Source organism: Amblyomma americanum, chromosome 1 (genome assembly GCF_052857255.1).
Source record: "Amblyomma americanum isolate KBUSLIRL-KWMA chromosome 1, ASM5285725v1, whole genome shotgun sequence".
NCBI lineage: Eukaryota > Metazoa > Arthropoda > Arachnida > Ixodida > Ixodidae > Amblyomma > Amblyomma americanum.
In genome coordinates, this window is record NC_135497.1 from 193,440,713 (window position 1) to 193,463,005 (window position 22,293).

At 50.9% G+C, this 22,293-nt stretch overlaps 1 protein-coding gene across 1 annotated transcript in view; it reads left to right on the top strand.

Moving 5' to 3' along the window:
* The first annotated feature begins 2,287 nt into the window (after nt 1-2,287).
* The window catches only part of LOC144114423 (N-acetylated-alpha-linked acidic dipeptidase 2-like), a 28,507-nt gene continuing 8,501 nt past the window's right edge, over nt 2,288-22,293 (top strand). The window contains exons 1-14 of the mRNA XM_077648155.1: nt 2,288-2,696; nt 4,134-4,553; nt 4,840-5,105; nt 6,103-6,259; nt 8,392-8,517; nt 10,218-10,533; nt 11,669-11,768; nt 12,194-12,277; nt 14,967-15,049; nt 15,771-15,982; nt 16,446-16,509; nt 16,910-16,974; nt 19,471-19,553; nt 21,411-21,492. Of these exons, the coding sequence (XP_077504281.1) occupies nt 2,415-2,696; nt 4,134-4,553; nt 4,840-5,105; nt 6,103-6,259; nt 8,392-8,517; nt 10,218-10,533; nt 11,669-11,768; nt 12,194-12,277; nt 14,967-15,049; nt 15,771-15,982; nt 16,446-16,509; nt 16,910-16,974; nt 19,471-19,553; nt 21,411-21,492 (2,340 nt within the window). The 5' untranslated portion in view covers nt 2,288-2,414. The remainder of the gene's footprint in view (nt 2,697-4,133; nt 4,554-4,839; nt 5,106-6,102; nt 6,260-8,391; nt 8,518-10,217; nt 10,534-11,668; nt 11,769-12,193; nt 12,278-14,966; nt 15,050-15,770; nt 15,983-16,445; nt 16,510-16,909; nt 16,975-19,470; nt 19,554-21,410; nt 21,493-22,293) is intronic.

A 22,293-nucleotide genomic window follows, 5' to 3' on the forward strand; every position in this document is an offset into this window, starting at 1 on the left:
GTGAGGCTATGCGGGCCATAACATATCTGCCTCGTTTAACACCCATACCTGTGCTACAGGAGTTCGCCCAACTTAATACACTCAGTTAACTCATCGACCAACTGGTGGCAAACAGAGCTCGAAAACAGTCTCTCCAACTTCATCGTTTAAAGACACTTCCCCCGTGGTCCTATTGCCAGCTCACTGACAATCGCCCCACTGCTTCCTCGTCGGTATCAGCCACATGCCAGCCTGAAGGGTGCCTATTGTACACGGATGCATCACATACTGCAGAGAGGGGAGTTACTGCTGTGTATAGTCCACCTCATCCACATCTCAGCTCTCGCGCAACGTATACAGTTGATACGTGCACTCCCTTGGCATTGGAAATTCAAGCCATTTGCAATATCATTGCTTCGCTCCCGCTCGTTCCCACATTCAATACAGTCCATCTTCTCTGTGCAAAGTATCCATGTCTTGTGCGCATACACTGGATTCGCGGCCATGCCCAGGATCCACATAACATTCAAGCGGATGCTATGACTCACCTTGACACATCAGACGACCCGCCACTTTCCCCTCTTTCCCCAGATCCGTTCCTGTCTCATGTTTCTGATTCTTAAGTTCTGCGCCAGCGAACACGCGCTCTAATTCCTCCGTGTTCGCACCCTCTCCCGCGTAGTCTTACTCGGCAGGAGGAGGTATCCGGGCGCCGGATTCGGGCAGGGGCGGCTCTGACACCATCTGTCCGTCATCGGTGGCGTGCAAAAGATCTGCCAGTAACTGACAGGTGCCCTCACTGTGGCGCTGCACCGGACGTTTGTGATGTGCGGCACTTGTTGTGGATGTGTCCAGCGACGGCTGCTATTAGAAAACGGCCGCTCAGGAAGGTGGGCCTGCGGTGAAACAGCGAATGTGACTATGTGAAGTGAACTATGAACAATCACTTCATCGGCAACCTATGCGACTACCTTAGCGAAACTGGTCTTCATTCCTTCTTTAACACTTTTTTATCTCCTGCATTCCTTCCACTTTCTCAACTTATGCCTCTTGGCACGTACACTTCTCGAATAAAAAAAAAGCGTGTTCCTCTTTTCCCCTCACCTCCGAAACTGGTGGCTCCATCCCTGGGAAGGAAAGGGCACTAGAGTGCCGCATGCTTGGCCGACTCGGCGGGTGCCATGTTTACGAATAGCGGCGCACCACTTCACAGCAGACCTCCGCAGTGCTGTGTTCCTGCGGACTTTCACTGCTGATTTAACCAGTGAATGGAACGCTCGATGCACTTTCAAAGCACCATACTGAACTACCTCTTCAATACTGCAGTAAATATTTGAAAAATAGTCGCACACTGCTCAAATATTTGAGGGACTATTTATTGTCTTTCTTGGCCCTGACTGGAGAAGACACTTTCACAGTGCTGCAAACAACAAGTGATATGAACTATAGTACCGGGAAGTTCCGCGGCGGGACAGAGAGAATGCTGCGCCCTGTGTGGTGTCAGCGCATCTTAAAGAACCTCGGGTGGTCTAAATTAATCCAGACTCTTCCTCTATATGGCGGCTGTCATAGCCTCACGTGCAGGTTTGGGATTAAACCCCACATACCAGCACATGCAGCAGAAGGCCGTGCATGATGTGGAGGCTGTTATTATTGTTGTTGTTAGCCTCTGATATGGTGGCGCATGCTCACAGTGGAGGATTGGACAGGCCGTCTTCTGTTTGTTCGTCTGCATGCTACTTCTTCCTCTCCTTCGCGTGTAGTTTTTCTTTCAAGCTCAACCGGATAGCATGTATAACCTATCATCCTACGTACGCGTTCATGTAAGTGGGGTACGCTATATGCCACCGCCATGCGTACCGGGTACGCTCTTAAAACCATGGGTGGTCTTCATTGCTACCGAGGTGAGCTGTGCAATGCGGAAGCAACAGCGTTGCATGCTCCGAACTGCAGACGCAAAAGTGGCCTTAAAAGACTTAAAGAACTGCTTCGCTTTCTCCGCCGCCTCCCTCCCAATTGTGCACTACTCATTATCCGCGAATCTAATCACATCTGTCAGGCGCTAGCTTATTCCTTTCTCTCTGACGTATATACCGGCCGCACACTCGACCGCTTAGGCCACCTTTTAAGCTGTCAGGTATATGGCATCTGCCATGACAATGCGCATGCATGCAGGACCTCGCCCACAATCCGGTCATGACTCCTTTTTTGCAATAAATGTTTATTGTCTCTCTCTGCACTAGAAATACCCCCAAAAACGAGCGCATGGGGGCGTCCGCAGTGGAAGAAGCAGCAGAAGCCCGGCGCAGCGCGTGGACCTCGCGCCCCGCTTCTTGCGCCAAGAGCGCCGCGACGAAGAGAAAGCTGCGCGCAGGAACGCGTCGAGGCGGCGGCATAGCCAGGACTTCGAGCGAGAGTCTGCAGCAGAAGCAGCCATGTTGCCGTGGGCCAGGCGGCGCCTGGTGCGGGTGCACTCGCAGATCATGGGCAGCCAGAGCGCAGAGCGGCTCAGCCCGGCCGCCAGCGGATTCCACGAGGAGGAGAGGCCGGCCTACGCCTCCCGGTCGGCCACCAGCCCGCCCAAGCAGGTCAGCTACGACTCGGCGCTGGCCGGGGACTGCTCCGTCATGCTACTCAACGTCGAGGTGCTCGACGAGGACAACCGGCAGCCGGCGGCGCCCCCACCGCAGCCGCTGCCCCTGCAGCCGCGATACTCGGTACGCTCTCTCGCTCCTCGAGCGCTGCCCCGCGACTCTTATCGCGCGATTTTAGGCTGCCACTAAAACGCTGGAGGCCACGACTCTTACTCTGAGCAGTGGCTGCGAGCTTGTCGCCGCGCAAAATTCCTTACGTCCGCACATCATGTTCACAAACACATGGCCGACTGAAGCGCTGCGGTGAGCTGTCGTGTTCGATTCCGTCTTGTTTATGTCAAACAGCAAGGAGTCAACACTACAGCTCCAGTGTACGCCATCCGAAACAGAGAACCATGCCGTTGCCATTCATAGTTAACAGGATCTTCCCGGGGTCAGTTCGTTGGATATACGTGAGCACGGTGTATTTCCAAATTGCAGATTAAAATATATAGGACTCTCTCTTTCATACAAGAAAGCAACTCTGCACTTCATAAATTATGGGGAGTTCATTTCGTAGTGGTAGCAGTAGTGGTTTATGAACAACATAAAAACCGAAGGGGGAAAAGGTATGGATGGCCGTTGAAATTGCTATCCACTATCATAAGCGCCCAGTTTCGGCCAGCGGAAATAAAGGCACAGGAAGAGATTAGTTGATGCATAAAATGTAGGGGTTTGGTGCAATAAACTTCAGTTGCAAGTTGGCGCCCGGGAAAGGACAAGGGTAGAAGTATGAACAATATTTACACATACACACAAACAGTCACATAATAAAAAGTAAAAATGATAACGCAGCCCGCGCGCGTTATCCACAATTCGGACTGCACAATGTTCGCTCCCTCGCCACGCCGGCCCCATTACGACCTAGAATTTCTGGCGGCTCCACTCAAGACGACGCAGTCCCTGCACGTTACTGCGTGTGGCATCATGTCACTAAAATCGCAGGCCAGGACAGTATTCGCTGCTGGCTGCTCGTGCGTCTTCGCACTTAAAACTGTTTTGGGACTGGTCAGCGCCGCTCTTTCACACGCAAGTCCCGAACCAGAAATAAAAACAGCTTACGAAAGGTGCGCGAACACATTCGCGCGCAATGGTCCAACAAGTTGAACGCACACACTGGACGGGTCAGTTGTGAGCTGCCTCTGTCTACAACTCATTGATGCTCGCTCGTGCTTCACTCAGCCGCCTCGGTGATTTGCCTGCGTCAACATCGGCACGCTATCCACTTTCCGCTGCCTTTAGTTCCACGCGCTATTGGACCAGAAATTGGTTGCACATTTGTTCAGTTGAATGCAGCGCTTTCTCCGTGATTCGTGGCAAACTTGATTTGGCAGACACTGAGCATTGGTGCCAAACCCCCGGCACGTGGTTGACTATTTTCTTAGTCGGTGTATAAAGGGCTTGCTTATAAATTTACGTGGCACTTTATACAGACGCCCAAGGCCACGCGCCAGACAAGTAGGGAAGATTTAACGCGCCGCTTTCAGCGCACGAAGCCCGCTGACTGGCGCCCTTCTGCAGGAGCCCATATCCCCGGACCGGCTGGAGCGGGAGCGTGAGCGCATGGAGCGAATGGAGCGACTAGAACGGCTGGAGCGCGAAGAGGAGGAGCGTCCGCGCTGGCAGCGCTCCGTCGAGCGGCCGGCCTTGTCTCCGTCCGCAGGGGCGATGTCGCCAATTGCGGGCGTCGCGTCCCCGCCTGGGCAGCAGTACATGCGCGCGCCGGTGTCCCCGATGCCGATGCGGCCTCAGTACGCCGTGTCCCCGGCAGGCTCACGGCCTCGGATCCCCATGTCACCCATGCTGTCCCCGCAGTCACCGTCGCGCCAGTTCGTGTACCCGGGCCCACCGATGGCCCGACGCATGTCCGGAGCCATAAGCCCGCTGTCACCGCGGTCTGGGTCGCGCTCCCCTTCCTGGCCCTTCATGACCGACCGCCAGGTCTGCACCTTTGATTCAGCGTAACGCGTGAATGCTTCGCGGCTTCCACTCGGGCGAGCGCGCCATCGCTTCTCAAAGCAGGTGGACATGAGGAGGACAGGGGGCACACGCGTGCTGCTCATGTCTCCTGTCCTCCTCCTCGTGTCCGTGTCTTGTGTCGCGCGATAATTTCGAATCCTGGGCATACCGACTCGGTCACACTGCCATTTTGGTTTGAAGCGGCTTCTGGTGCGGAGGACAATTCGTGTACAGCAGCGCGAACCAGGCTCCTTCGGCGCACACGCAGGTGATGGCGGCGCGTCAGTACCGCAAGGAGCGGCACAACCTGCTGGAGTGGATCATGACCTGGGTGTTTGTGGTGACGCTGGCTGTGGTGCTGCTGGCCATCCTCGTCTTCTACGCATCGTGGCAGACGCGGCTGGACAAGAAGATGCAGGAGCACCTCAATCTGCTGCAGCGGCTCAGCCACTCGCCCCGATTCGGCAGCTCTGTCTTCAACGAGTTGTACAAGGTCGACCTGCCCACCGAAGTGTCCCTGCGTACCATCCTCAAGTAATGCAGACCCCGGATAAAGAATATATGCACGCCGTCGCATTCCTCCTATGATGCGTGTCAAAATATATTAAGAAGGGGGGGGGGGGGGGTGATAGCAGGGATGCGGCAGGCAGTTCGTACGTTCTGCATGCGGACAACAGTAATTATTCAGATGGTGGCGACTGTGGTTCGTATTCTGGACGTGTGCCCCAACTAGACATGTCCACTTTGGTCTTCGCTGATTGGTTGGAGCCCCATATGCGGAGGTGTCGGTTGCATCTTTCCATAGCGTCATCTCGGCTGAAGGGCGCATTGCAGAACTTGTGCCACAAATATTTACGATTAATACTAAAGCGTTCATGAGAAGCAGGAGACTGTGCTCGATTCAAAGATGGCGCGAGCTTCTACTTAACGCGATCCGAGACGGCGGCGGCAGCATTTGCAGTCTTGCGGTACAAAAATTCGAGATCACTGCTCCTTTTTGCCTTTATTGCCCCTATTTGCCTCAAAATTTGTGCATTTCGTCTAATTCCCACCACGCTTCGTTCCAAAATTTCAAATTTCGCGCCGCACGTTGGCTCTGCCTTCACTTCCGGTCACGTGGTGCTACACTTCTGGCGTTTCAAAATTAGCGCCACTTTTGTTCGGCCACAACCACTTCTTGCACATTTTTCGCTCTAGTTAATTAACTATTCATCCAATCGTCGCCAAATTTTCTGCGCCGCATCCTCACATGATCCTCCTTATATAACCACTTTTTAGACGTTCTCTTTCTAGTTCCCCACAATGGCTGTGGACATGTTTTGATGACAGAAAACCGCCTACATAGCCTAGTAAATTTTCGCTTTAATAAGACGCGTCCAGTTTAAGCTACGCTCATTGCGACATGGCCACTAAGTGGAAACTTCAGAATAAGGACCTCTTTTAATATTTGAGCACATGCCGCGCGGTGACGCGTATGTTTATGTTGGGGCTGCGCATATGTATGAATCGTTCAAATTCTGCTTTGACGCAGGACAATAACAGACCTGAGATACATCGCCGGCACAGAAACAGAGTCTCCGGTTACCATCTACGTCGACAGATTCATGAAGGACAACAAGCTCAATCACACGAAGATCTTTACCTACGTGGTCAGCCTTTCTCACCCAAGCACAACGAACAGAAACAGGGTAACTATGCGGTAACAACCCCTCGAGCAGGCTATGAGTACAGACACGTTTTTGCCGAGGATAAAAAAATTAATTCCAGCGTCCGAACCCGACCGCGGCGGCTGCGTTTTTATGGAGGAAAAACGCTAAGGCGCCCGTGTGCTGTGCGAAGTCAGTGTACGTTAAAGATACCCAGGTGGCCGAAATTATTCCGGAGCCCTCCACTACGGCACCCCTTTCTTCCTTTCTTCTTTCACTCCCTCCCTTATTCCTTCCCTTACGGCGCGGTTCAGGTGTCCAAAGATATATGAGACAGATACTGCGCCATTTCCTTTCCCCCCAAAACCAATTAAAATTAAAAATAAAGAAATTAATGTTGTTCGTCGTCGGCATATTCGATGAGCGTAGTTCAAGCTTCGCATCCTGAATGAAGTTTCTGAGAAAGCTGTATAGCTTTCCTTTGTGGCCGTATGGCTGCGCTTGGGTGGATGCCAATGAATGACCAACAGTCGTGCGGTGGCCAACCACTCAGTACTCTTGCGTCAGAAAACGTTGCACACTGCAACTATAGGCTGCTGTACAGAGGACACCGAAATTGCGAAAATCCTGAATTTCCTCACTGCCTAAAGGCCCAACCAGAAATTGAGGGGTGTCTTGGGCAAGTCGAGCAGACAACTGCACTGGGCGCGTTTCTGTTCGTGGCAGCATGTCTAGAATGGCAAGCAATTACGCTTTGCGGAAATGTTCGGGCTTCGAGAACCTTCACGAGCACCTGTGCGGTGGAGTATTAGGCGTTAAAACATCCAAAACATTCTTTCAATCCGGAATATCTCAACACATGCCGCGCAGCGCTTGTTGCATTGCGTGCTGCAGTATGACTCTCTTTGCATGACTGATATAATTCATACATGATCTCATTTTACAACCAAGACAATCAACACAGTTCTCAAGTAGGATATTCCTAAGCATCAACCGCCCATACAGGCGTTTGAGTAGACTAATTAGCACCCAAGCGGTTTTTATCATTTCATTTCATTGGAACTTGCGCGCTCCAAGCCACCTCTTCAAGACCTGTCATGAACTCAATCGCTCGTATATCTTGAAATGCGTGCAAGCTCACACGCTCTTTCCGCTGTGGAATGCGGTGTGTTTTTGAGTGTTCGACCATGCATGGGCTAGTTCGCAAACCCCCCAAAAGCCAGCATTTCTACCTTCAAAGCATTTTTGGATCAATGCAGTCAAACAGGGTACTTATTTGTAAACTGTGCCTTTACGTGCATCTTCATTCATCTTGGCTCGTAACCAGAATGAACAATCTAAACTGAAAGTGCTTAACACGCACTTTTCAGAATTTTCCCATCGTGATAGATACGTGTCGCTTGAAACTGCGCTGAAGCTCGGACCAGGACGAATTTTCTTTTACCTTTAACTGCGAAGTTCTGAGAAAGCTGTACAGCTTTCCTTTGTAGCCACATGGTTGCGTTTAGGTGGATGCCAATGAGTAATTACTCTCTTATTACAGATGTAGTCCACCTTGGTGGACTCCCCTAAACCTCTCACCAACACTGTTCCCACTTCGAGTTATTGATCAATTCACTCTCACCCTACCATAAGCTTGCCGTCCCGGTTAGCTCAGCTGGTAAAGCGACTGCTCCGTGAAGCGGTGGTTCCGGGTTCGAACCCCAGGCCATGACGAATTTTTCTTCAACTGCGTAGTTTCTGAGAAAGCTGTATAGCTTTCTTGTAGTAAAACTTGGTGCTGGGCTAGTTGGTTAAACATTTCTTTGAAACAGGTCAGCGCTACAAAAGACGAACACAAGGCGAGAGAACGACGACATCTGTGTCGCTCATCTGTGTCGTATCGTCGTTTTTAGCGCTGACCTGTTTCAAAGAAAAGCTTTCCTTTGTAGCCGTGTGGCTGCGTTCGGGTGGAGCCCAATGAGTGATTACTCCCTTATTACAAATTTACTCCACCTTGGGGGATTCCCCTAAACATTTGACCGATATGCTTTAATGTGGCTTGAAATTAGCTTTTAAACTCTGGCCTGGCCAAAAAGGCACGTTTCGTTCTATCCCTCTGCTTTCATATTTAAGCTCGCATATTTGCAGCCTCAGTACGGTCCAGTACACATCTTGCCTTGCTCACTTTTCAGGTGCAGTTTGTCGACAGCAGTGGCAACGCTATCATCACCTTCAGCGACGAAGAGCCGTCAGTCTTGGGGAAGAACCTCGGGCCTCAGCTGGCGTACAGTGCTTACGGGAGGGCTGGAACGTTTACTGTAAGAATCACGGGCTGCACTCAAATCTCTCCAAGCGCAGTAGCACGCGAGATCTGGTGCGAACATCGGTGTATTAAGTCGCGGACCATACAAACTCATGATTTCTACAGCCAGAGATCAGGTTCAACATGTAATTTTTAGTGCGAAGGCGTCCTTTAGGTCTTTTCAGGATTTATGAACATAATTGCTGCAAACGCGACGAGTTTTTTTTTTTTGTTAGTCAGTTTTCCAACCTTAATTCCAAGTGATCGCGGCACGGGCCATCAGACAAACGAGGGTTAAGTACTGTAAAGCTTGACAATTGCCCATTTCGGTCATCACGAAAGCCGCATTCTCTTCGGCATCAGGGAAAACACGAGGTGAGCACAGATTCGCGGTATTAAGAATTTCCCCTGATTCCATCACATCTTCGCGCACAGCCGTGTGGGAAAGCTGGCCTAGCAAATGGGATCCTTCGGGGCGTATGCCTTTTAGTGTCGTGAATATTGTCCCTATTCCGTTTCTCCATCTGAGCGGGCTTTGAATATAATATGTGCAATGCGGCGGCACTATTGTTTTTGAGCTTCCTGGAAAGTCTGCTATGCAGGAGCGCTGTTAGCCCGGTTTGCTGCAGACCGTGTACTGTTCAGTGTATTTGAAGCATATGCGCGTTTTGCGGCATCTTCCGCGGTTCAAAGACAGTACTGCGTAGCAGCCTATATGCGTGGAAAGAATCTTCGCGGGCGAAAGGATTGCGGTGTCGTGTACATTCATCGCGTATGTCGGAGCTCCCTGTAGTTTTCATCTTCAAATTGCCTATGCGAGATTTAAGGGTACAGAAGAGTGATGGTGCATTTATTCTTTACCCATGCACTTAAATTTGGCTTGAACAAATAATTAGTGTAAATAACGAGCTTAGCTACCTTCCAGTTATTTTCGCTGTAAGGTGGGAGGGAGTCTGGTAGAAACTGGCTGTATCTTGCGTCTAGCCCTCTACAAAGCGTAATAAGCAAGTCAGTAAGGCTTGGTGGCCTTCATTCCCTGAACAACAGTTTATGTTGCTTTATTTTAGCGCCATACGGACCTTTTCTCAAGCACCTGTTCTGGACGTCCAGCTTTTTATGCGACGTATATATTTTTTGGTCTTAATTCGCTGTCACTACAACGCACAAACTTTCTTGACAAAAAAGTTTTTTGCAAGACGAAGATAGTTTTGAATTCACAAGTGTAATTTATGCGATGAAGAAACACTAAACTGTGCATTTCAAAAGGGCACATATATTCCGCCCGTTCTGTTAAGCAAAAAAAAAAAAGAACGCACGCTTAGGGTGAGCGCGTTGCCCTGATCTCTGTACGTGCTTCATCACGTACTCTAGAAGATGGTCCCGATTGTCGCAGCCTTCGGTCGCCCTGGCCTTGAGTGGCGCACGCATACAGTCAGTGTGATGGACAAATGTTTGCGGGACGCAGATTCGCGGAAAAAGACGTAATTGTCCGTTGCCTCGCTAGCCACTAAGCTAGTGTTTGTTCCAGCGGATGGAGAACGCATGTCTAAATAAATTCTTTACCGTGCATTCGCATCCTGCAAACTTTTGTCGATTCGAGATTAACTTCCTGCGACCTAACCGTAACGTCTGCACTCGTTTCTGCATGTGTGCCTGTGTACACTATGCGAAATGAGCTGCTTTTGCTCAACCTCCCCCCTTCCATCCGCTGCGCAGGCGACCATCCTGTACGGCAACCGGTGCTTCCCGGAGGACCTGGATTACCTGGCCAAGACGGTGGGCCAGGTGCTGTGGGGCGGCGCCCTGTTGTGCCGCTACAGCACCACGGAGAGCCCCGGGCTTGCCGTGACCGCGGCGCAGAGGAAAGGTGTGCAGGCCGTGCTCTTCTTCAGCGACCCTCACGACGTGTCCGAGGGCGGCGCCAGCGCCTTCCCGCAGTCCTGGTGGATGCCCAACACGGCCATCCGCCGCTCCAGCGTGCGCGTCGCGCACGACATCGGAGACCCCTCCAGCCCCGGTTACTCGTCCCGCTGTAAGTGCGGCGAAAAGGAGCCTCGAAGCGTGCACTTGGGGTCTCGCCATATATACCGTGTCGTTCTAGACGACAACCCAATTTTACGCGAAAGGCGAAAAAAACATTAGTAGGGTTTCAACGTAGTTAAACCGAGAGGACGTCCGAAAGCATGTTTTTAGCCCGGTTGGCCCATGGTTTTGCTTTGCTGGGCGGAGGCACGTCTGGAGACAATATTAGACTCATGTTTAAGCTCTCATCGATCCTAACCTGATCTGATCTGTTCGTCCCGCAGATGGAAGTTGATGAAGACGACGACGTGCAATGCACCGCGCGACAGTGTGTTGCAGTTTAACACGAGGCGCGTTCGGCTGCGGCGATAGCCTAGTGTTCTCGCGCAGTGGCCTGCGAAGCTGGTCTGTTCGCGACGCCGCGGGCTCGACTCCCAGTCATGGATATTTATTCGATTCCTTTTCAGCTGAACATAGCGTCGCTGTTAATAGGCAACGGCACGAGAAATATAGAGACAAGACTCATGGTCGGTGTTGGTGATCGTACGGGTGCTTTCGCTCTAAGATGTGCGGCAGCGTTGCATTGACCTGTCTCATTTGTATTTGCTCGTGCGAAGTCCAGCTGGTGGCGTTGAAGGCCGTGCGAAAGGCGACATCCAAAGCACGCACTTTCTGGCGACATTGATGTTGCTGCGCTTATTTCATAATCTTGCGCCCTCGCTGAAACCAAGCGAAGAGGAAATATGCCCCAGCCGCTCGCCACCTTATTCGAATTCCGACAAGATGGGGTAGAGGGAATGGGCAGCGGGCACTTGCACAGTCACCGTTGAGCGGCCCTTTCCTGTAGGCATTCTGTGCCGATGAGCAGTAGCCACTGCGGCTGTGGTGATTAAGCTCGCTAGCTCTGGTTAGCTCATGGTTTTGGAATGCGACATATATAAGCGCACCGGAAATATTACAAAGCTGCTCCCTTCAGCACCACTCGTATGCGCGCGTGCATGTTTACGCCTTCGCTTAGAGGAGCTCTATTGGGGGTCTCGACCTGTGCCACTATGAGCGTGCCTGTGCATTACTTGGAGCTTTAGTCGAGTCCGTCCGCGTGCGTTCCTAGCGCTTGTGTCGCTCACCATTCGCTCTGTGCCCAGACGCGATCAGCGACCTGTTCAGGGCGCCCATCGAGCAAACCATGGTGCCCACGCTGGCGGTCCAGCCCATCAACAACAAAGACGCCGCGGAGCTTTTCAGGTGAGAGGCCCCGCAACACTCGCAAGTTTGTCGCGTGCGCAGTGCGCACCGAAGCGAGCTTCTATTTGCACTCAGAGAAGGAGACGTTCCAGATCTCCCAGCCAAAGGTGACGTAGTTGGAATTATGTACGTTAAGAGAACAAATTCAGGGCGTAGCATGAAAGAGCACATAAAACAAGCTTAATCTTCGGAGAACACAGCGAAGATTCGTAATTTAAATTCGCAATCACACAGCAGATCTTTCATTTTCTTTTATTTCTTTGCTAAAGGCGCCTCGATATAAGCACACACCTGAGAGTAAGAGAGTACGTTCCAGCTATCGCTGTCGCTTAATCGACTTATCCGGCAGATTTTATTTTTTAATTATTGCTCCTTGTATTTTTATTTTGGGTCCATCGGTCTTCAACCTCGCGCGCTGTTTTCAGGAACCTGCAGGGAAAAGAGTGTCCAGACAAGTGGGCGCCCGCATTCGGCGTACCGTGCCACCTTGGAGACACGAGCAAGGGAAAGTAAGTTATTAACTGCCCGACGTTTCAATCCTGACCACGGGGCTTTCAAAAGGCGAACTCCTGGAAGCTCGTGCCACTGAGTCGAGCACTGCATGCTCGAAGCTTTAAAGCGGTGCATGCATGACCGGTCGGGCATCGGCTATTCTGCGCCAGGTGGCCCAAGTGACAGGGTTGCGCCAGTCCGTCTTCAAGGGAGAGGCTCAACATTAGTCCCGTCTGAGATTTTCTGGCGCCAAATTTGGGTCCCGCTTCAGCGCTAGCAAGTCGTAAGACGGAGTGTTTACGAGCATGAACTAGAGGGAAGCAGATGGAAGAAACGTCACGGCAGAGAACGGTCCTGGGCACATGACGTCTTTTTCCTGGAACTGCTGTTTGTCGCAGCGAACAAAGATATGTATTGTCTTCGTGTACGGCTTGCGATAAACGCGTGTGTGAAGCGAGGCCCCGCTATATAACATCAGTCGTTCGTGCCGCACTTTGTGGTCGCGCATACCCGCGTCGCGGGGACGACCTGCATACTTTGGTGCGACTCTCAGCGACGCGGTCAGCTTCTGTATCGTGCTTGGATGCGCCATCGGCATAGGCGTGGACATGGGGGGGGGGGGGGGGGGGGCAACAGTGGCCTCCCAAATGGGCGCGGGGAGGGGGGGGGGGGGCAAATTTTTCCCATATTCTTCCGTGCTTCCCGGAAAAGCAGCAACTTATGCAACTCAGTGTAGAGTCAGAGTATGGTCAGCATGGCCTCCCCACTGCGGTACCTGTCTAAAACATATAGGAAGCCTGGCTCCATAAGTTCAAGCTCCACGCGTGCGACAGATGGACGTTGCTCGGCGCGGGTCCTTGTCTCTGGTCAGCGCCTGCAGTTCGACGTCAAAGAACCGCGGCGACATACTGTTATCAGTGCCAGCGCGGCCGCTGGCAAATATAGAGGGAGGAAATGTCGGAAACGTATCCGCGACTCTCAAAAGACCCGCTGTGTGAGTGTGCTGTGTGTGCGTGGCACTGGCCACGTTTTCGTTATCACTACTCCAGCCTCTGCAAACTTTTTCACGACCCTGCTGGCACGTGGTCCCGTATATGGTGCCCCGCCACGAAGACCTAAAGATACGGCGCGATATGCCAGGGTAAAGCTATCTCAGCGTCGTCGCAGGTCGTCGCAAACGAGTGTACTAGAATTTCGGACCCGCTGATTTCACTCGAATTTAAAGCCTTTAGAATCGCGTCAACGTGAGCATAAATTTGCTGCGCTTGTACGGAACTGTCATTGCGCAGTTTTAGAAGACGCCGCGGTTATTAGGCGCCTTTCCGTGCAATGAAGCGTGCGCCCAAGTGTGGAGCGGCAAGGTGTTAGATTCGCTGTTAGACGCTTTCCGAGAGTTGTACTGCGCGACCTTCGACGGTCCATGCCAGCAGCAAGCGGCAAGCGCCGTCAAGAGCTCCAAGTTCAAATTATAGGCATGCATGCTGCAGGTATCCTAATTTCGCGCGCATGAGCTTTCACACTAGCGGAATAACAGTTGATTGAACCTGCGTTCCTATCTTCTGTGAACTCAGAGTTGGAAATTAACCCAAACTGTTTGTTTAATTGAAAAACTAAAAATTAAGGTTATCATTGGCGGAACGTCTAGTCCTTTTTTTTTAACACTGAGTAACACTTCGACAGAGCACTTAGCATTATGACAGACGCGGTAAACGAGAATGTAGTGCTATACACTTTGTGCATCTGCGCCGGACGTTCGTCCTGGTCCTGCTACAAATGGGTCGCGCCCATTGTGTACTGACCATGTGCGAATGCGCGCGTTACTCGGAAAGAGGAAAATAAAATTTCAAAAACAAATAGAAGAACAGTTCGCGGGTGTGAGCATGCATAAATTTTTTTTAATGAATAACGCGCTTTATTCCTGGTGGCAGTAAATTTTTAATGTTATGACATTATTAGTAAGGATAAAACAGACAATTTTCAGCCACTAAAACGACAAATAAAAATATACGTATCTTTAGTTCAATACTTCCTTTTTCTGAGCAACAAACGCGCGCAGAGTTCGGTCTCTTGGAAGATGCTCGGCAGGGTCTGCAAACTCGTTAGGAGCAAAAATAGGTTCGCTTCACTGTGCACAAGATGGGCCGTTCTATTTCAGTACGTGACCTGAGTTGTGTGAGGCACCCTGCGAAGTGCTATAAAGCGCGATAGAGCGTAGCGTGATAAAGTGTGGGAGCTCTTAAGTGACTTGCACTGTGAGGAAATTTTTTTTTTCATCTCTACAATTAGCGACCTTCAAGTAGCACTTTGGTTTGGGCTATTTGGTTCGTAGCTAAAGCTGATTCTGAGAACGGCACAAAATAGACAGGGACAAGGCCGCCTTGAATGGCTGTAGCGACAGCGTAAAATGGAATTCTTGATTAGTCTAATTGAATTAAATAAAAGCCAGCTTGATTGGAGCGTACGTAATCGGCTTTCTGCCTTGTATGAGCTTTCTTTTCCCGTCACTGTCAGCCGCTGATGAAGCAACAAAGCTCGCTTCGAAGGAAAGCACATCATTCGACGCACCTGACTTGTCGAGTATTATGCCGTGCAGCTTCGTTTCTACTTACGTACAGTGCCTGGCATAGGTATTGTGGGCTGTAACAATGTTCTGTAATATTTTGACTTGATTTCTGCGCGCCCACATTCTCTCCTTGCCTCTTATAGGTTGTCGGTCAGCATTCACAACGTCATCCACGACAGCAACATCCAGAACATCTTGGCTTTCTTCCCTGGAGAGGTGGAACCAGGTCAATCAAAATTTTTCTCGTTATTTCTTCCGTAGTGTCACTGCTGAAAATTGCATTGTGTCAAGGCAGTCAAGGCAATATCAAGGCAGCTTTGGCACGTGTGTCCTGTCGTTTGAGAAGGTGTGAAGTGGGCACCTTGTAAGAAGCCCCTTTTTTCCCCACAAATCGTTATCAACTGTGCAGAAAACACTCGCACTAAAACAACGTTTGAAAATTTTGAATACTTTTACGCAGAACATACATTTCCTTAAGTAAACAGCATCGCTCGAGCGGCGATTCACAGTGAGAATAAGTTTCCAGTATCCTGCAATGCTTTTCCTTTAGCAGGAAGTGCAGCTATTCTGCGCGTTCAGGATCTGCTGCAGTGTGCAGATAATGACATTGCACCGGTTATCGACAGCGACAGTGAGGTGAACCGCAAATTAATATGGTCTGTGCCGTACTATACCCGGCTTCACCCGCATTGTTACAGCAGCGTAGCAACTTTGTGAAGAAGGGGCATAAAGTGGAGGCAAATGCTCGTCATTTTATGGAAACAATGTGTAAGTTCGCGGGGCTTTCCACGAAGTGACGCCTCACGTAAATGTTGCGTCGAATGACGGCAAAAATTTCGCGGGTTCCCCCGGGACGTTCCTGTGCGGCCGCCGACCGCCCGTGCGGTACAAAGCGTACCGTCTCGGTAAGCTGTCATGCACATGTTTGTCCCCTACTGTGCTCGCAGACCGGTACGTGGTATTCGGCGTGCCCCTGGACTCGTGGGGCGGCGGCGCCGTGGCTCCAGGTTCGGCGCTGGCGCAGGCGCTCGGCCTCTGCTACATCATCAACAAGCAGTACATGAGCAAGAAGCACCCGTGGCGGCCCCGTAGGACCATCGTGTTCGGCGCCTGGGACGCGCACGAGTTCGGCGAGGTCGGCGCCACGGAGTTTGTCGAGGTGCGCTCCGCTCCTGCCTCAAGCGAACTGCGAGGTCATCCGTATTTTTCCTCAATTTTATTTTACTTTTTTTTCTTGCGCACAATCATCCGGAGATACCAACAGCTGGACGGTTTGGACTGCTTTTGGTACACTTCTAATCACTTCGACCTAATAATAGTGGCTACCTTTGGGAAGCCTCAGCATTCCAGCGTTTCCGGAAGCGACGAGCTCCTTAAGAGTAAACACCTGCCATACATACGTATGACGAATTTTTTTAAAGGCTGCGTGCCAATCTTCTGCTAAACATTGCTTTGTGTCAACTCTCGTCCGTGTCTCTCTTGAGGAAAAGGCACGGAGAAACTGAAAATGCTATAGCCATTTTCTTTGTCCTTGTCTTGACGTACGAGATTGGCAATTGTGCAATTATCGCGCCATATTTTGGTACTGATAATGTCGCCATTCTTCTTTCTTTTTTTCTCAGGGAAACCGGCACAAGCTATCTGCCAGGACGGTGGCCTACTTCAACTCAGACATCTGCACATCCGGTGAGAATATGATGCGAATGATTAACCAACGTTAAATCAATCACCACGCTTAATATGCTGATTTTTTTATTATTACGCCATTAACTCGTCATTAGCATGTTCATTATGTCCCATGAATTCCCAGCTTTACCCACCAGCGAATTCGTCCCTTCCTTGTATGCGCGTGAACGAAATTCGCCCCTGGAAGGGTCCTCTAACGCACCGCAATGGTTAGAGCAAAAGATTCAGTTTGCTAATCTGCTAATTTGCCGAACTGGTGTAGTCATAATGGATATCTTCCTGTATTTACCGAACATTTTTCAGCACATAGGTGAACTGAAACGAAATGCCTTTCTCACAGACGGCAGCGTTGTTTTGGCGCGCGAAGAATAACCAGTTTATTTTTGCATCCCGACTCTAGGACAGTCCTTCTCGGTGTCTGGGTCGCCCGTGTTCTCGCGGGCTTTCAGGGAAGCGGGCAAGTGGGTAAGGCAATTCTCACAAGCGCTGACCGCATTTCACTGCTCTACGCGCGCAGTCACCTGAGCGAAAGTGGGTATCGGCATTCTTCGTTTGGTTTAGTTTAATGTGGTTTAACGTCCCAAAAACTCGGGCTATGAGGGACGCCGTAGTGAAGGGCTCCGGAAATTTCGACCACCTAGGGTTCTTTCACGTGCACTGACATCGCACAGTACGCGGGCCTCGGCAATTTCGCCTCCATCGAAATGCGACCGCCGCGGCAGGGATCGAACCCATATCTTTTGGGTCAGCAGCCGAGCGCCATAACCACTCAGCCACCGTGGCGGAACTCTTCGTGAGCGCCGTCCTGTGCAGCTGCTGCTATATGGTCCGCCGCTGTACGACGCGTTCGCTGTCCTATCGAGGACGCCAGCTCCAGAATTCCGCATCTGTGTAACAAACACTGCGCGGGGCCGAGTGTTTCGTGGCGTGTAGAACGCAAGGTGTTTTCTTTTTTTTTTTACACCATACCTGGAAGGACGGATGCAGTTTCTGCAGCTGGTCTTATCTAGGTTAAACATGCGGAAGTCAGTGGTGGAGGTGCTGTGATGCTCACTTCACCAATGCAGTGAATCGCAATAGCCGCATTTTTCTTCGAGCGTTCTCGCTTTGTTGATTCGCAAAAACGGCTCGAAAAAGAGCAAAGACCGCCATAAGTCATCCTTTCCCTTTGCCAACCGCTCACCGAAAAACAAAGTAATTGTCGCGGCTGGCATGTGTGCCAAAACGTCCACCTTGTAAGCTGGCACATGGGCCCGCTCATTTACGCTGCCGGATTCCCCAAGTACTATCGTTTCACTGAATTTCTATTTCATTGTATCTCGGTTCTTTTAGCTCTTCGTCATCGATCAGTCGACGCGGTGGGTTATGAGATCGGAATTCAAATAGTGCGCAGAGAAAATTTCCAAACTGCAGGCTCAGCTGCACCGCGTAGCTCGGCGTCGTTGTGTCATACGACCGCGTAGGATGAGATTTATTGCTGCGCACGCGGAGCTGGCAGCGCTTGGCAGTAAGCGTGCTAATTGGGAACTGCGGAAGAGCAAACGCACTCCCGGTTACAGGCACGTTCATCAGGGGGACAGCACAAATGTGTGCTCGAGTCTCGTGCAACGCACGGGGAAAGCCATGCTGATCGCCTTTATTTTCAGACCGCTTGTTCCGGTGCTGTTATTTCCGGCGCGTTGTTGACACGTATCGAAGATGCACCAGCATGTTGTCCTCCTACGTGAAAGCTGGAAAAGAGCAATCTAAGGTCCCGGTCGCACAGGGGTCTGAATATTAAGACCCAGGGAAAAGGCGGAACGTTATGTTTCTTACTGTACGGCTCTCGGTTACGAGTCTGTATAGGGAAAAATCTTTACTTTCTGAGGATTATCGCCTTTGCAGTGTAGATTTAAATACAAAGCATGTAATAGACAAACTATTCGCTGCAGCTTAAACAACCAGCGGATCATCACAGTTTACCCGCCGCTGTAGCTCAGTGGCTTCGGAGCTCGGCTGCTGCTCACAAGTTCGCGGATTCGATCCCAGCCGCAGCGTTCATAGTTCGATGGAGGCGGAATACGAAAGGCGCCCGTGTGTAGATGTTTAAAATTAATCCGGAGCGCTCCACTACGGCGTTCCTCGTAGCCCAAGTGTCGCTTCGGGACATTAAAACCCCCAATTTGCAGTTTATCAACTCAGTTTCTTTTTGGAAGTAGCCGCTTAAAATCTGAGCCGGTACAAACACCGTGAAATTTCTCTTGAAAAAAAAAAAGACGGTATTCGCTAGACAAGAGCTACGGAGGAGGTCTTTTAGAAGGTATGTAACATGTAACGCATGTATACACGGTGCGCATTACTCGCCTGCTTTGTCTTCGCGTGATTACAGTGCTACACTAATTTGGATATCGTGATTAACTCGTCATGCAGAGCCGAACGCACCGCCACTGTTGCTTCCGCGTCACGTGCCCATATACCGTTTCGCTCTTTTTATTCAGTGAAACACGATTTAGGTCAGGTGCTTTCCTAATGGCGTAGGCCTGCAGTCGCCGCGTCCAGCTGCACGCTCATCACCGCAGGGTGCACCAACTCTGGTGCGAGTGATTAAATTGCGAAAACTTTTTGGGCGCTGCTTCTCCCACCGCGCTGGCTGCCGCACCGACAGGTCGTTATTACTCTCCGGCAGCTAGGGTGGATTTTGTAGGCTTCGCAGCATGCAGTGCGTAGCAGGCACACTAGCACGTCGTCCACGTTGACAAATAGAACGCGGTCTCCGAGCTCGGCGACTCGTCGTTCGGTAATATTAATGGCGGACGCCCAGCGAAAGAATGCGTCATTAGGGGGCAGGCTTAGTTTACATATTTCAAGGGAATCGATTGGAGCCAAGCCTAGACGTGGATGCGTCCTCGCCTCCGGCATCGCACGCCAGAGGTGGGGCCTAACGCGGGGGGCACCGGGGGTGTGCCCGACTTTGCCCGACAGGTGCCGCACTTCAGGAACACCAGCTACTACAACGCCTGGTACACGGACTTGTCCGCGGCCGCGGGAGAGAGCGGACAGCCCGAGTAAGTGCTGCGTCAGCGGGCCGCCGCCCTTCGGAGCCACTCGAGCGCGCCGGCCCGAAACGTGTCGCCTCGCTGGCGCCGCGCAGTGGTGTGTTGCGTGCATGCACAGGAAGCGTTACTGCGGAACAGGTGTTGACGCCGGAGCTTGCAACAACGGGCCGGTTGAAAGTCGGCGCGCATATATATTCGCGGCTGCGAGAGCTGACTAATCCAAGATGGCGTCCATCCGCGATTTCCGCAGAACGTGAAGACCTCCTCTCTTTTACGCGGGAGCTTTCCTGTTCACGTGCACGTTCACGGACGGACGAAACTCAGCTGTGTGCGCAGCAACAATTTGTGGCGGCCACTGCCGGCGCCTCGTCAGCCGTCAGAGAAATCATATCGGCTGAAACTTTTCGTGAAGTCCACGTTTTTGTTGATTTTTTTAGTTTAAGTTCCGGCGGTGAAACGTTTTTGTTGGTTACCTACACTATCTAAATTGCACAAAAGCTCATGGTGACCGAAAGTAACCGATGGGGGCCAAATTCATGGCATTCGTGTGCTGCGCATGGTGCTCCAGCGTTTCGGCTACGGCAATGAGTGTTTTTCATTGTAGTTCGCGTTCGTACGAATGCGTAAGCTAGCACTTTGGATGCTAACGAGAATGTGAATTCCCTTACTGGCTTGTGAGAATATTTGAACCAGCTGGATTATCAAATGGAACGATGCTTCATTAGATTCGGCTTCGATTAACCGTTTGACTACTTCGTATAGATTCGGATTATTTTTGTAATATGGGAGCACCAAAAAACACATCTTCAGTTATTACACAACGAAGAAAGCCGGGCTCGAAATAATGGCCTGGGTGCCGAAGAACCGCATGATAGCACTGTCTAAAGTGACTTAACTCGTGTTTTCTCGCTTTTTTTTTTAAATCCAAATGCACGCCGCCGCACATTTTTATCGGACTCTCCATGTTTGACCACCCCGGCTCCTTTTCTCTCGGCGGGTGCAAATAGCGACTGCGTGAAGGTAAACGCTGACACCCAAACTATGCTAGCGATAGTTTCGTTAATTTTTCAAAACGAGAGCGGCGTATGAGGCTGCCAATCGTACCACCACATTTACCGTATTTTAGTGCGCTTCCGACCACCGTGTACTCGACGCTAATGTGCACCTGGTTCTTGCGTGTAGGCAAATGAACTGCACCAGTCGCGTGGTTAAAGTTTCATTACAACACACACTGATGTTCCCGAGGGAGACAAACGCGGCAAATCAGTGTCTATAAACCTCGGTGCATCGGAGAACCCCTGATGCCTACTTTTTTCTCGTTCCCAGAATGAGCGGAACAGCACTCAAGAATATCGCCCGCAGAGCCTCAATACAACTGATTGAAGTTAATTTGTTGCCTTTTTGCTTCAAATGTACGGTTGCCAAGTAGTAGTCGCTTCGATTAAAAAACTGCACAAACTGAACAATTGAATTCATAATTTCGCATCCCTATCCCTTAATATTTTCCCTTTCTTCAGAGACTCCTATCCTCGCATCGAACGCCGCAATTTTCCCTAGTCACCTACCGAGACATATCATTCAAGTGGGTGCGTTTGGTGTCTTCGCAAGAGTAACGCCAGGAAGGCAATGAAGCATGCGCCTGTAGCAACAAGCATCCTGACTTTTAGTTTTTTTTTCCCTGTCTTCCATTTTTTCTTGCTTTCTCTTAATTTTCGCTCTATTTTCTGTGTTTTCTTTCCATTTGTCTTCCTTTCGTTGCCTCTTTTTCGCTCTCGGTGTCACCGACAGCGCGGCTGACAGCAGCACCCCGTGACACCATGCGCTTGTCCCTGCCTTGTCCCAAGCACATGCTCCCGTCTATTCCAGCTTACCCATGCTGCGGAAGACGGGAGGCTTCGCTCCGTTCGTGCAGCTGGCTGGAGTTCCAAGCCTGGACGTCGCCTTCGGAGTAAGGGAAGAATTGGTCGCACCTGCACCGCATACGTGACGTCATGAGAGTCGCGCGGTTGCTGTGGTCCGCCGCCATGTCATAGCGATTTTCTTCAGGCAAGAGTAGATTAGGTCAATGAATCCTCAAGCATTTTGTACCCTGAAGCGCCACTGCAACCCCGCGGGTGTTTGATCGGAGTGCGTCCACCAAAGTATTATAAGTTATGAGGGCAGCATGGTTTTGACATCAAAGAGCACTTCAGGAGGCTTGCAGCATCAGTGCCGCGGTTTTCCTTTAGCACGGTATACATGTCGTTTCAATATCATGCATTACCAGGAATTCGAGGTTTGACATCATCCGTGACATAAAGACAATGATCGAGTGGCTGCAGAACAGAACGTGACGGGCATCTAGAGTTAGTGGCTGGGCGCTTGCCCGAATTCCTGGTAACGCGATGTCCCGTGTCAGGCCATGACTCCTAAGTGCTTAATGTACAGCAAGCTTACCGCTACGAAGACTCGGAGCATTCTTTCGAGTCACCTCCCGTCAGAAAATGTGCATTTATTTCGGCACGTCTTTTTTGGTTCTCTATACTAGCGAGTCGCTGTAAGCGGAAACGCAACACCAGAGATAAATACGACGGCGAATGCATGCTTTGTTCCACTGCGAGCGCCCTTGTGTCCTCGCTTTACGACAGCGACATCGGGTTCCGATGAGCCAATTGCTGACTCGTTTCCTGCGGTGGCTGAATCACGTCTTCAGTGCTATGAAGACTCACTGCGCTGTCTGTGACATTTTGAAATCTTCAATAATCGCGGG